The sequence below is a fragment of the Dendrobium catenatum genome, unplaced genomic scaffold (assembly GCF_001605985.2).
Source record: "Dendrobium catenatum unplaced genomic scaffold, ASM160598v2 fragScaff_scaffold_1398, whole genome shotgun sequence".
Taxonomy (NCBI): Eukaryota; Viridiplantae; Streptophyta; class Magnoliopsida; order Asparagales; family Orchidaceae; genus Dendrobium; species Dendrobium catenatum.
Window position 1 is genome coordinate 1,345,999 of NW_021319860.1, and position 15,220 is coordinate 1,361,218.

Sequence of the window (15,220 nt, forward strand, 5' to 3'; positions counted from 1 at the left end):
AAGCATGTACTCTTTTCATACTTACAAGTACACATGTACCAGTCCTTACTCTTTTCCATGCTATAAAAGCCGAAGTTACAAGGAATTCAATATCTTATCTATCTTCACTTTCCACAAGAAAAGCTAAAATGATCCACTGAAGCATTTCTCAAAGGTAAGACATGAAACCCTTCTCACTTTCCCACAAGAGGTTAGAATATATATATATATATGCTCTGCATTTCTATGAAAAAATTTGACTGTTGGGTCCAATCACAAACTGTTAACAACCCAACGTCTCTTATCTTAATTTCTCATTTTGTTATTTCATCTGTCATTTTCAACTTAATTTGCAGCGATCGACATCCCAACGACAACAATTTCTCCATCCTTCGAGTATAGGTATGTACTATTGCCTCAGATTTGGGGTCCACTATAGAAAAATCAGCGTTTACCTGCAATAATTCCGGCAGTCAAATAACCGCCGAATATCCGGTGGTTAAACCGGCTGTTGGACACCGGTAATAACCGGCAGTTTACTCGGCGGTGTTTAATAATAAACCGCCAAAAATACCGGCGATAAAATAACCCCCGGGTAGATTTTGTTGTTTTCACGTCGTCCTTAGACAGCTGTTTTCCTTTAGTGATCTTTTCCACGCATTCATGCAGGGAGAATATCTATGTCAAACGTAGAAGAAGAAGTCATACAAGGCATGCAATCTAAGGTTTTCAACTGCAACTACTGCCATAGGGTCTTCACAACCTCACAAGCACTTGGCGGTCACCAGAACGGCCATAGAAGAGAAAGAGAGCTTGTGAAGAGAGCTCAACGCCATGCTCAGCTTCTTGCAAACCCAATGCATCATCATTCACTTCGGCTTACTAATTCTCCTTATATCGACAGAAGATCTTCTTTTCTTTATGGTTTAGAAAGTGCTTCTCATCAACTTCTTACACTCCCATTGCCTCTAATGAACCATAATCCTCTCTACTACCAACCTTATTCTCTCCCATATGAGTATTATGGAGAGAGAAGGGGTGAAGTTAGGGTTTCTAGGTTTAATGAAATGCGTCATGAACCAACTTTAAACGTGGGAAGAAAACCTTCTTCGAATTCTACATCTGTAAACTTGGAGTTGGCATTGTTTAAGGGAAGTGATAGTCATGGAGATCATATTGATGGTAAGGAAATTAGTGCAACAGATGAAGAGAAGAAGAGTGATGAAGTTGATCTGACTCTCCATCTTTGACGCTGTAACTTGGGAAATAAATCTAAGAAAATTTTATATGTGTATTTGGACTTTAGGGGGGGTTTTATTGCATACAATCTTTCCGTTTTGATTATTCATTTAAGTTTTATGAAATTTCTGTAGGGGCTTCTTTGGTGATCTGGCATTTAAAGTGATGATTTTTTTCATTATAACGTGCCTCATGTGGAATATTTTGTATAGTTTTCGAGTTATAGTGTATATATATAAATATACACACACAATCGCACCAATAATATTAATTGTTCTTAGAATCTAAAGAGCCCAAAATAAAATTCAACAAGATTTTTTTATTTAGTAAGAACCTCTAGTTGGCTGGAAAAGCTTCGAAGGAAATCCACACCTATCCATACAAGTGGAAGCTTTGGGGACCGTCAAATGATCGTTTTGCAAATGGACTTCATCAAAGTTTTCTAAATAAAATATGTTATTTTATGAGTATTTTTTAATAATTTTTTTAAAAATAAAGAGTTTATATAAAATTTATACTAAAAGATAATTAAATTAAATAATTACATTAATATTTTATTATAAATATCTTAAAGCAATATAACTTTTATTAATCCCTTTTTTTTTCTCAAATTCTTTTAATAGATAACCTTTAGGGGAAAAAATGAGAGGAAAAGAGAGGAGAGAGAAAAGAGAAATAAAGATTTAGAGGCCTTAGAGTGATTTTAATCACTCGGTCCTATTGAGAGATTTTCTTGTCTTCATATAAGAAATCATTATCCTATTTATGATTTTAATAATTTGATATTTTTGAGATTTTTCTGATTAAATTTGTATTTTTGTTATAAAAAATGATGATAATTTTTTATTATTGAACATATACTACATAATTTTTAATGTGTAATGGAGATTTAGATTATGAATATTTTGTGTAATTATTTGATATTTTCAGCTATGTGATTTTTAAAAAGCATAGTTTTTTGTTAATTCAGAAATTTATTTTGACATCTAAAAATAATGTTATAGTTCAATTAAAACTTCAGATTGTTGTTATATATGATCTTTGCTAAATTGATTATTTTTTGAAAATATGAATTTCTACTAACTAAGATTTTTTATTGCCTATCGTTAAGACACTGACGCTTTTTGAATTAGGCCCAATTATGCTTTATTTACTGCAATTCATTAAAAATAATTGTGTGAATTAAAATTAAGCAATAGTTGGTCGCTATTAATGTTATAGTATTATGATAATAATGTGTATGTGGGGAGTGAGGAAGAAAAGTAAAGACTGGTTGACCCGTTGGTTTAGGATTGATTAATCTAAAAAAGAATAGTAGGCCGACAGATTTTTCGTTAAATATTGAGTGTTATCCTCTACCGATATAATGTTTAGGAGTTTTAAGGAGGTATTACAATGCTGACGGACAAAAAGTGATGCCTTTGTTACTGAGCTAACGATTACTCATTATTGATTACTAAAAAATACCGTGATAGCTAGAACTTCTTACTTCTTTAGTATGATTACTAAAATGCATGTTATTGATTCATTATTATAGTATAACTCTATTACTAATGTCATTGTTGATTCATTGTTACTAATACTATTACTATTATTAATTTATTGCACTAATACTAAGCATGTGATATGATTAAGAAAGCTTCACCATAAATTCCTTCAAACAAAAATATTATAAAAGAGATGCTCATAGTTTAATCTATTCCATATTATATTTCAATAAAATATAAGAGACTGATATTTCCAATATACTTTAAACATTTTCAAAGAAACATAAATATCACGAATAAGAATAATAATTTCCACCTTAAGAATTATACAATTATCACCGCCCACCTTTAAATTATATTTATATTAACAATTATTATTAAAACATAAATAATTACACGACTTATTTTAATCCATTAGTTGAAACTTACCTATATAGTGTATAAATTTACCTTAATGTCTCAAATATTCACAAAAAAAAAAAAACAGGTAATTATTTAATTGATCTTTCCAGAGCAAAGAAACTGCTTAGAAAGTTAAACACTTAGGGTTCGTTTGGAACGTATATTTTATTGCTTTCTAAAACGAAATTTTAGTATAAATTTTTTTATTTTTGTACTAAAACTCCATTTTAGAAAGCAATAAAAAAACTGTCCCAAACGAAACCTTAGTATTATTCGCTACGGCAAAGAAAAGGAAACACCACTTGCATCTAAATAAAATATTCTATTTTAGATAAATTTACATACATCACAAAACAAAAATATTTGCATACCTAGCTAACACATTTATAATTATAAAATATCATAAAGATATAAATCACATCAAAATATATTCATAATAAAATATATATTTCACTTTATATGTTAGTGATATTATTCATACTACTTAAAAAATAATACGAAAATTATAAAAATTTAAGTGATTAAAACATTCTGAAAAAAAAAAAAGTGGCACGTTTATAAATCCCCTTTTAATTTATCTAGGAGGATGTAAACATTCAGAAACAGCCCAAGTGGATGTAAATACGAAATCCACTGGTTTTCACTTGAAGGGGAAATTATTCTGTGCATAGAACGTTGTTTAGAGACCAACGATAATACGCCACATCAACAGTACCGAGCCACAGTACCAAGCAAATAGTGACATGGCGCATTCTGGTTGGTCTCCGGACAGCATTCGGCGTCTGCACATAATAATTAATCCACTTGAAGGCAAACAATCAGACCCTGCAATTTGCATCTTTCGCTTGTAAGAAGAAACAATACAGAACACGTTTAAAACCGATTATATAATATGAATGAAATATTTGAACATAAGATGGAGGAATATAAGGGTAGGTACTAATAAACAAACATCTTTACTCGTTCCATTCATAAACAACACGAATTGAAAGAGCCTCTTAGATAATACGAATATCTATGGAGACGCTTCATTTATTTAATTATCGACTCCCGAAAGGAAACCAGTTCTATAAGGCGTCCTTAGACAAGAATTTGGGGGTTTCAATCTGCCTTACATTGCTGAGTTGATCGACAGCATCACCTCTTTCAAATACAGCAGCAGCGCCCATTCCAGATCCTGACGCACAATTCAAATGGTATAGTCAAATTAAATGGAAAAAAGATACAGTTCAGCTAAAAAGAAAATATAGGAATGCAAACTTTGATATAGACTGGTCCATTTACCTATGCACATAGAAACTATTCCAAACCGGCAATCTTTGCCTCTCCGCTTCATCTCATGTAATAAAGTACCCACACAACGGGCACCTGAATGCGATAAAAGAAGACAATAATGAGAAATTAGCATTTCACTGGTTCCTGCTATTGAGAACAAAAAGTAAAGAATGGGGAAAAAAACACGAATAAGATGATTACAGAATAAGTATTACGGGGTTCGGTATTCCTACTGCATTCACGACCATATACATTCCACTTTTTTTTTTATAGAGTTGTAATTACAGGAGCTGATACACTTCTACAGAAGGTTAGAACGGTCATAATAGTAAAAGTTAATAATTTTCTATTCAACATATACTTTCAGTATATTTTCCGGAATTAACATTTTTCTTAATTTTTTCAGCTGTATGGTGGTGAGACCTACAATGTTTTATTGTGCAAAATATTGGCGATTAAAAAAGAAATACAAAGTTAAGTGTTACAGAGATGATCATGCTCAGCAGCTCAGGTGAACGCATGTTTTTACTTTTAGAGACAAAATGTGAAACAAGTATGTCGTGAAAAGGTTGGAGTAGTTCCAATGGCAAATAAGATTAGATAGACGCTTTAAATGTTTTGGACAGGTAAAACGTCAGCCTTCTGATAACCAGATTATGAGAGTAGATATGTTGGATTTGGCCTATCTTAAGAAAGATAGAGCTAGGCCTAAAAAGACTTGACTAGAAAATATTAAAAATGACATTTTTTACTAAAATTAAATAAGAATTTGACTCTTAATAAGAAACAATGGAGAAAAAAAATTCATATAGTCAATCCCACGTAGTGGTGAGATAAAGGCTTGATGTTATTGTTGTTGGAGGTGGCGATGTCCATGCAACCCCTAGGTAACTCAATTTGGGGTTGGATCTTGGTTAAGTATAGAAAGAATCACCAATAAGAAAAGTGGACAGTAAAAATCAAACTCCATGAACCTTCCAACAGCTTCTTTGCTAGAAACAATCCAGGTGTTGATAAGGCCAATAAAATTGTATCCTCTTTGGATGGATACTATCTAGTCCACATTGAAAGAAGATCGACAGCATTTTGCCTCAAAAACATATCAATAATTTGTGTATACTTTCAAAAATGAAATTTAAATTAATCAAAAGTAGCTTAAGAAGCACAATTTTATTGTTGTTAGTACCAGCAACAGCTGCATGCAGCCGAATCCTAAGTATTTGGGATCAGACTTATCTCAATGATCCTGCTTTTTCCCCTGCCAAAAGTTGAATGTGGTGTTGAATATAGTTTAGTCAACACGATCTTAAATGACGTCAAGTTTGCATGTGGTGTTAGCTGCCGAAAGCAATGTAGTGATCATATTTAATTGGTTTAAGATAATGGAGTTTCCATGAAAGATTTACCATTTTACTGGCCAACACTCGATTCATACACCATCACCAGCCTAATTATGGTTTATGAACTTTATCTTTTAACTGTTCATGATATACTTATACTGTATAATACTCCAAAACAATTTTCCCTTCTGTTATATTTCATAACATTGCTTATTATGTTATTTGTCCAACTAGAAGCTGAAGCAGTTATTGACAACTTTCTTTATATGGTATTCAAATCTGATATTTCATATTACCCTTGCTAATAAATTAGAACAAGTATTCCGAGTTTCTTGACTATGCCAGTAACATGCTGATCATGATAATATATGTTAAATTCAGAGAATTGGAGAGAGAAAATACTTTATTTTATTGCACAAACTTGTCCCTATTTATAGATCTATATAAGATATATTAATAAAGAAATAAATAATTACATAATAATACATAATTGCTCTAATATAATCCTTTCTAAATCAGTCATCTAAATATCGAAGAAGATCAACGTGATCCAGGTAAGCCTCCCACAGATTCTCATCTTACTCGTGGGATCAAAATGCCAAGGGATTGCTAGGATTTAATATGTGAGCCTCCCACGAATTCCCATCCTAGCCGTGGGATCAAAATGCTAAGGGACGGCTGAGATTTAACACTCCCCCTCAAGATGAGGAATACAGATCCGTCATTCCTAGCTTGGTAATCAGTCCCAAAAAGGTAGAGTTATCGAGTCCTTTTGTAAGAATATCTGCAAGTTGATCTTTTGATGAGACATGGTCGATACATATAAGACCACAGTCTAATTTCTCCTTTATGAAACGTCTGTCCACTTCTATTTGCTTGGTCCTGTCAAGTTGAACCAAATCGTAAGCTATGCTGATTGTTGATTTGTTGTTACAGTAGTTGTGTAGCTTCATTGGCCCTTCTAGAATTATCTTGATCCTTATGTCTTCTAGAATTATCTTAATCCACAGTAGCTCACATATTCCTAAGATCATAGCTCTGTATTCTGTTTATGCACTAGAACTTGCCACCACATTCTGTTTCTTGCTTCTCCATGTAACAAGATTTCCTCCAAAGAATGTGCAATATCCTGAGGTAGATCATCTATCTACTACTAATCCTGCAAAATCTGCATCAGTATATGCCCATGGGTTTATTCTACAATCTCTTCTGAAGAAAATCCCTTTACATAGGTTACCCTTAAGATAATGTAGTATTCTGTCTGCAGCTTGCATGTGAGCATGCATTGGATTTTGCATGAACTGGCAGACCATGCTTACAACAAATGTTATATCTGATATGGTGTGGAAAAGATAGATCAATTTCCCCACAAGTCTTTGGTAAACTTCTTTATCTACATTTGGATGTTCTTTAACTTCCCCCAATTTGAGATTGGTTCTACTGGTGTTGGTGCCGATTTACAGCTAATTTACATGTTTCTTTAAGAAGTTGTTGTTATTGTTGTTGTTGGAGGTGGCGATGTCCATGCAACCCCTAGGTAACTCAATTTGGGGTTGGATCTTGATTAAGTATGGAAGGAACCACCAATAAGAAAAGTGGACAGTAAAAATCAAACTCCATAAACCTTCCAACAGCTTCTTTACCAGAAACAATTCAGGTATTGATAAGGCCAATAAAATTGTATCCTCGTTGGATGGATGCTATCTAGTCCACATTGAAAGAAGAACAAAAGCATTTTGCCTCAAAAACATATCAACAATTTCTGCATACTTTGAAATTTGAAATTTGAATTAATCAAAAGTAGCTTAAGAAGCACAATTTTATTGTTGTTAGTACCAGCAACAGCAGCATGCAGCCGAATCCTAAGTATTTGAGATCAGACTTATCTCAATGATCCTGCTTTTTCCCCTGCCAAAAGTTGAATGTGGTGTTGAATATAGTTTAGTCAACACGATCTTATATGATGTCAAGTTTGCATGTGGTGTTAGCTGCCGAAAGCAATGTAATGATCATATTTAATTGGTTTAAGATAATGGATTCTCCATGAAAAATTTACCATTTTACTGGTCAACACTCGATTCATACAACATCACCAGCCTAATCAGCAGAGATAAGTTTCACTCATGAAGCCCGTAAGAATCCCACAGGAACCAGTTACCCGATTGTTACAAAATCCCAGAAAGGTTAAAAACAGTCCAGCGTCAGTTATATTAACAGCCATTACACAGAAACAGGATAGACAAGACAAACAAAAGATATATCTACACGAGTACAACGATAAGAAATGGCTGAAAATACCACTTGATGAAATTATAATTTATAAATGAAAATTTTGTCAGCATTAGACAAAAAAACGTTTCAAAATTATAGACAAAAAATGCTCTTATCATAAGCAATGGAATCAGCGTGTCTTCTACATTGTACTGAAGACATTCATCAAACATAGGCATACCTCAAGGAGATAATATATATGCATTTGCAAATCAGGTAATGAAGCTAAACAAACTGGACAATAAAACTAAAATGCCAATTTCATCGTAATATTGTCTCCATTAAGGTAATGCCAGTGACATTCTAACCCAAACATTGGCTAAACAAGCGAAACTTTAGTGAGAAGACCAGGGCACTAATGTTACACATGGTAAGTTTACGATAAATTTATATGCCTTCTAATGATGTTTTTATGTAAAATACTACCGCTTGAGCAAATTTTTTAAAAAAAAAGGTAATTTTCTATATCAACATGGTTATTCCTTTAGGCATATCAACACAGATTCGTTCTACCTTATAACATAAAATCTAAACCATTTAATGAGCTTGAACGTGCAGAACTTATCAGTGCAAATAGGTGTCACAAGATTTATAGATAAAATTTTGGTTAATATAATTTAGCATACCTGTAGCACCCAAAGGATGCCCAAGAGCAATGGCACCTCCATTGACGTTAACTTTAGCATGATCCAGCTCAAGCTTCTTACATGAATATACAAATTGAGAAGCAAAAGCCTATACATAATGAAGCTTATTTAGGTATGCAAACTTGACAAACAAAGAAAAAGTTTCAGTTAACAGAAAAATGAAAGCAACAAAAAATTACCTCATTTATTTCAAAAAGATCTATATCATCAATCTCAAGGCCAGCAGATTTTACAGCAGCGGGGATTGCAACAGCAGGACCAATACCCATTATAGCCGGGTCCACTCCAACAGCAGCAAAACTCCTACATTGTTTAAATGCAATAACAAGAATGAAGCCAGAATAGTCATGCAATGCAATGAAAAGAGAGACTGGTTTAAGTTTTAAGAATAGTTCAAGTTACTGAATAGGACAAAAAGAAGGAATTAGCAAGACATGAACAAACAAAAATGCATAAAAACAATTTCTACGGGATTAAACATACCTAAATACTCCAAGAATTGGGAACCCTTTTCGGACAGCTACATCCCTTCTCATCAAAAGTACAGCTCCGGCACCATCACTGACTTGACTTGAATTGCCTAAATGCACGCATACAATTGAAAGTTCAAATAAAAGGAAAAAGAACATAAAAGGTTGTCACATTGACAGAAAGAACTTATTCAATACCAGCGGTCGTGCTTCCATCCTTCTTAAAGGCTGGTTTAAGTTTTGCCAATCCTGAAAGAGATGTCTCTGGGCGTATGCCATCATCTATGGAAATCGTAACTTGTTTTTCAGCTCCACTTTTCGGGTCAATGATCTACATGATATCAACATTGAAATTACAAAGAATTAAAAAAAAAAATACAGCTAAAAGTGCTCCAAAACTGCTTCAGTTCACAACCCCTCCTTTGCCTCCAACTCTATTCAACAAAGAATGATATTTCTTGTTTGAAACTGATTTTAATATGTAGAGATTTCTAAAATAGAACTGTCCTCCAAGAGTTGCTTGACAACAAAAGCACTCCAAAACGCTTTAAATTCACAGTACATCCCCATGGCCTCACACACTATTGAAAAATGAAGGATATTTATTGTTTGAAGCTGTTTTATTTGTTGTATGCAGAGATTGCAAAAATAGTGCTGTCCACCAAGAGTTTCTAGGTGATAAAACATGAGATTCAAAAGCTTAGATGGATGGTATTACACCACTTAACGCCAGTATAATTTTTGCATGTACTAAACATAAACATATAGATATTTAACAAGTAATAATAAAATGCTTATGAGATTTTACGCAATCATTGCTTGCTCAAAAATATTGACAGCAGCAACATTAATAACGATTGAATTAGTTTTACCTTTGTTGTCACAGGAATGATTTCGTCTTTAAATTTACCATTAGCTGTTGCTGCAGCCGCCTTCTTATGAGATTCAACCTGTACAAAGCTGATAAACTTCAGCATATATATATATAAGCAGAAAATCAAGAGCACGAACTATCTGTAGAGCTAAAACTTACAGCAGCTTGATCTTGTTCCTGTCGAGTCACACCAAACCGATGTGCAACATTTTCAGATGTAATTCCCATGGGAAGAAGGCAATCCTGAGCTTGCTGGAATGCATTCGCCTGAGAAATAAAATAGAATAAATAAGTGAAAGACATTTCAATGATGATAGTGAAGTCATCCTCAGCTTCTAACCTTGTTTGTTATTATTAGAGTAGGTTTAATGCATTTAACGAAGATGAAAATGCTCATTATACACAGATACTGAGTAAAATACATACTTTGGGGTTTATAGAACCATCCCAGCCAGGCCCATTAACAGTCATAGACTCCAGTCCAGCACCAATTCCTTTGTGTTCAAATCAGATTACCACATTATGAGTTCAATGAACAAAACAAAAGAACCCAACAGGCACATGGTGACCAAATAATCTTACCAATGTCATAGAAACCAGCCTTAATAGCAGCAACAACATCAGCAACTGCTTGTAGACCAGATGAACACTGCCGGTTAACTGTTCGAAGGGGAACAGTCTCTGCATGTTGAAGAAGACACTAAGATATGAGATGCATGATTAGGATATAATTGGTACTTAGTAGTTCTAGCATGTGGTCACAAGAAAGAGTGGGCATGATCAAGTTACCAGGAAATCCAGCATAGAATGCTGCCATCCTGCACTCAATGGCTCTCTGAGAGCCAGGAGCTAGGACCGTTCCAACCACGATATCGCCAACCTCATTTGGATTCAAGTTTGTCTTCTCTACCAAAGCCTGCAATGACGGTATAAAGGGAAAGAAAAATCCATAACAAATTAAAAAAAATCAACACAGGAACTAATTATTTCATGATGAACAAAAGGCTAAAACATCTGATAATTTGGCCAGTATGGTAATCATATAAGCTAGTTCAAATAATATCAACTATAAACCTTGAGCACAGTGGCAAGCAAGTCCTCTGGATGTGTATCTTTGAAGCCACCTCGCTTGGATTTGCATATTGGAGTTCGATAAGCCCTATATATAATGAAAGTTTGCCAGTAAATATAAAAGCCAACAACAACAACAACATCAAGCCTTTGTCCCACTACGTGGGGTCGGCTACATGAATCCTTTTTCTCCGTTAAATATAAAATCCAATACTTTAAAAATGACCACTTGTATAATAAACAATATTTTCAAATAATGAATGAATAGAAATTGCCCAACTCCACGGTCCTCCTATGTAGCAAGTAATAAACTTCAACAGCAATAATGAAAACCATGACAAAACAGAACCAAGCATAAGATAACCATTCGATCTATATTGGCAGGGCCAGGAGAAGAAAACAATACAATCAAATAGTATGAAACATATTCTATAAACGTTTTTAAAGCACTAAACTAAAACAAATGTCTTTACATTCATGGTAATGAATTGATGCAACATGTAGAAATAAAACTTGAGCACCTTAATAGAAAAATTATGGACTACTTCAGAGATCAAGAAATATCCACCGTGTTTTCTGCATACCCAAGACAATAAATAAGCTTGAGGAAATAAAGGATTGGGACTAATTGCTAGAATTTTAAAGATGATCTCCTTGAACAGGTTTCTTGGGTGGGGTATAAGCTTCAATGAAAGGATACAGGAAAGAACATAGTGCCCATCGATTAGGGGAAAAACTTGGTCCCTTGGTAAATCTGAGGATAGAAATCAAGCCATGTCATCTTTAAGATCTGTGTTACACTACTAGTGCCCCTACTGATTATTAATGGAAAAAAAAGATAACTAAAACAAAACCGATGTTGATAGAGATTTCAACCATATTGTTGCTGATGGATCTAAAGTAAGTGCTAATGATGATCTAAATCAAATAGTAAAGTTTACTCCAGGCGTTCCTTCTTAGGTGTCGCCGAGGTGTGCTTCATCAAGAGTGACAGATAGAGTCAACAAATCTTTATGTGATCAATTAATGTGGAAGCTAAAATAACAAACGTCTTCTCTGAATCTTATTATGAGAACATCACTTGAGCACAAACCAAGATGTATTTGATCAAACAATTCAAAAAGGTTTGATTTATTTCTTAGGGACATCAATTGATTCCAATTGGATTCTTTAGCAAATGAATCCAAAAATTTCACCAAATATAGCATAAATTTTGAATCAATGAATGAATCGTAAAATAATTTAGAAGAGCTGAACCTTTTCTTAAAGGAACAATTCAATGCCATACAAGTTTAGAAAGATATACTCTTCTCCAAAAAAACTAGTTTGTTCAAATAAATTCATGGAAATAAAAAATGCTAAAGCAAGAGTAATACATTGGTGCCCTCTAATCATGTCAACGCAAGATTTTTATGGTGCAAATCAATCATGAATGTTTCAACTTCCAGAGAAAATGCAATCTCTATAGGCCACCATTTTGACAATTGTTTGTGACAAATGTCGCTTGTCAAAAAGTTAAACATTTCCATGTAAAAATGCGTCGTTTCTCTTTCCTGACTATTCAAAAGCAAATATGACAAACCTTATTAGAATTATTTTCATCAATTAGATTGTTGAAATTTTGACCTGTCATCATCAATGAACTAGATGCATAAAGATCAACCAAGTGGTATGTTCAAATCATTGATTAAACACATCATCGGCAATGATCACTGTTAGGTGCCATCGTCGAACAAACATCAACCAACCAAGTGAAACATGGTCTAAGATGGCCAACCAGATCAAGCCAGGGGCAACATTTCTTGATCACATTTGAGAGAAAAATTTGCATCACTCATTATTAGTAGCTACAAGGAATGTTTTGAATGAGGACCATGATGTCCTTTTAAAATTTATTTATAAATAGCCCCACATTCAGCCAATAGGCCCAATACGAGGAGAAATTTTCAAATTCAAAGAGCAGCTCAAATCCTTTGAAATTCCTATGAACCATCCTATATGAATCAAGACTTGCACTAAAATCTTTGATTGCACTACAAGAGTCATCACATCAAGACCTTGTTGCAACCTTCAATTACACTGTAATCACTAACACGTCAAGAGGATGCCCTAACTTAGCATGAATTGCAATTGTATTTGATAAGACCTACTATGCAAACTTCACATGAGCCACAAATTTCCTCCTATCGAGACATACATTGCATCCTCACTTACATCGCAACCTTGCTTATTATAGCCATCTTTTTCCTGTCCTTGCTTTCGTTGCATCCATCTTCAATATCTACCCATCACAACCTCGCTTGCATCACAACCATGCTCACGGCAATCATCGCCAGCAAGACTTACATCACAACCCTGCTTTTGCTGCAACCATCTCATTCAAGGCTCGCGTTGTAGTCATCTCCTTAAAAATCATGCATCAAATTCATCAAAAACAATAATTGCATTGAAGCGAGCTTTAAGCATGACATAGCTCCATTTTCTGCATACCATACAACATCTACAGCCAATTGGTGTGAGGACCAAAATTAGTGCCTTCGAATTCACCTTTTCTGATTGCCCAAAATGCATAATGCATTGGACGTTCCTCAAATTACTTGAAAGTCAACCAACATTGTACCAATTTCCTATAAAGAATAAAAATTGTTCAACTGAAAAAAGTCCCTTGTTTTTCCCCTCAAGGTTTTTCACATAAAAAATATTGCATAGGTATTTACTTTAAGCGACTATGTCTCTGTGAGATCAAAATTTTCTAAGGAAATTGACACAGACCCCACTCTACTGGCCCGATTTCCAACAATACCACACTATCCAGCAATCAAAATGATTAAATATATAGATCTTTTTTGCATTTCAAACAAAAAACAAAAGACGTAAATCAATAAATTGTTTTAATTCCAAGATAAAGTATGCTCGCGGCGTAAAGAACGAATTTGAATACCAATCTACCATTTTGTTTCTCAAACCAAAAAAAATCATCCGCAAAATCAAACAATAACCAAAAACATGAAACAATTAACCATATTTTTGCAATTAAATTAACAGCTATTAAAGACTTACGCAACAACCACAACATCATCACCGAATGAAGCATTTCTGTGGTACCCCGCACTATCCCCAGCAGCACAAACCGATGCCTGAATCAAGTAAGTGTACGGTAATTACACACCAAGTAACATAATTTCAATCAAAGACTACAAATGAAAGATAAGCAGAGGTAACTTAAGGGGAAAAAAAACCAAACTTAAGCAACACCAGGGTCCGAAAGGGGTAAAAACTCCACATGTTCAAATGCGTGAAAGTGAAGTAACACTAAATAGTAGATCAAAACCCTAAATCATAGAAAGGCATAACCAAAAACAATCAAGAATCCTGCAGGCCAGGAAAAATATCGGTGCTCACCGAAAGCACGGAAGATCCGTTCGAAGAAGATGGCTGGAGATGCTGGAGAAGAATCCTTTGTCTCTCAATCGCCTTCTCCATCCCCCTGTTCTCCCGCGAAAGAAATTGTAGATTTTGATTTGAGCTAGGAAATTAAACGATTGCGAGATGGAAAGGAAAGACTTTCCATCTATACATGGCCGTACGACTGCAAGCGGCGAGATTTCACTAAGCGGACGATCTAATGCAACGCACGTTTAATGTAATTGCACAATGACATGGATTAGCGACAGCTGTTAAATCAACGGTGCACAATTTGTCAGAGATTTTCCTTCTAGCCAGCTGCTTAGTTCGATTTCTTCACTCCAAAAACCTGACTCGTGTTGGACGGCTGGATGGACTTACGTGAGCAAACTTCTTTAATTTTTGGACGGTTGGATGGACTGCCGTGAAGAAACGTCCAATCCTTGCGAAACTAGCGTTTGACCTTCTTGAACATGGAATTATCAAGATAAGATAGAATATATATATATATATATCATAAAATGTATATATTTTTTTATATTTAAACACTTAAAATTATTTTTATCTATTATTTTATTCTTTAAATTATATTAAAATATCATTAATATTAACTAGTTTATGTATATAATTTATATAATTGTTGCGTCCTGGAGTATTCGCGACGGTAGAGAAATATATAATTTAACACCTTAGCATTATATGAAGATCCAACACACAATGAGATAAGTGAGAGGGTGTAGCGTTCATAAGAGACACCAAA

General features: G+C 34.1%; 2 protein-coding genes across 2 annotated transcripts; one reads left to right on the plus strand and one right to left on the minus strand.

Annotated features, from left to right (window-relative positions):
- Window positions 1-659: 659 nt before the first annotated feature.
- Window positions 660-1,229, plus strand: LOC110097360 (zinc finger protein 3-like). The gene has a single exon (XM_020823692.1). It carries the CDS (start codon window positions 660-662, stop codon window positions 1,227-1,229), a length of 570 nt encoding a protein of 189 aa, XP_020679351.1.
- A 2,749-nt stretch (window positions 1,230-3,978) lies between these two features.
- Window positions 3,979-14,646, minus strand: LOC110097354 (3-ketoacyl-CoA thiolase 2, peroxisomal). Its single transcript, XM_020823683.2, has 14 exons — window positions 14,458-14,646; window positions 14,116-14,192; window positions 11,059-11,143; window positions 10,774-10,900; window positions 10,567-10,665; window positions 10,411-10,478; window positions 10,144-10,251; window positions 9,983-10,060; window positions 9,309-9,441; window positions 9,124-9,220; window positions 8,820-8,943; window positions 8,620-8,728; window positions 4,392-4,475; window positions 3,979-4,284 (listed from the first exon to the last, which is right to left on the minus strand). The coding sequence occupies exons 1-14, from the start codon at window positions 14,536-14,538 to the stop codon at window positions 4,175-4,177; spliced, it is 1,380 nt and encodes a 459-aa protein (XP_020679342.1). The 5' UTR covers window positions 14,539-14,646; the 3' UTR covers window positions 3,979-4,174.
- Window positions 14,647-15,220: the final 574 nt, after the last annotated feature.

Coding starts and splice junctions, on each gene's coding strand:
- LOC110097360 (XM_020823692.1), top strand. CDS start 660: ATGTCAAACGTAGAAGAAGAAGTCATACAAGGCATGCAATCTAAGGTT.
- LOC110097354 (XM_020823683.2), bottom strand. CDS start 14,538: ATGGAGAAGGCGATTGAGAGACAAAGGATTCTTCTCCAGCATCTCCAG. Junction 10,479..10,566: donor GGCTGGTTTCTATGACATTG/GTAAGATTATTT, acceptor TTGAACACAAAG/GAATTGGTGCTGGACTGGAG. Junction 4,476..8,619: donor GCATCCTTTGGGTGCTACAG/GTATGCTAAATT, acceptor TATCGCATTCAG/GTGCCCGTTGTGTGGGTACT.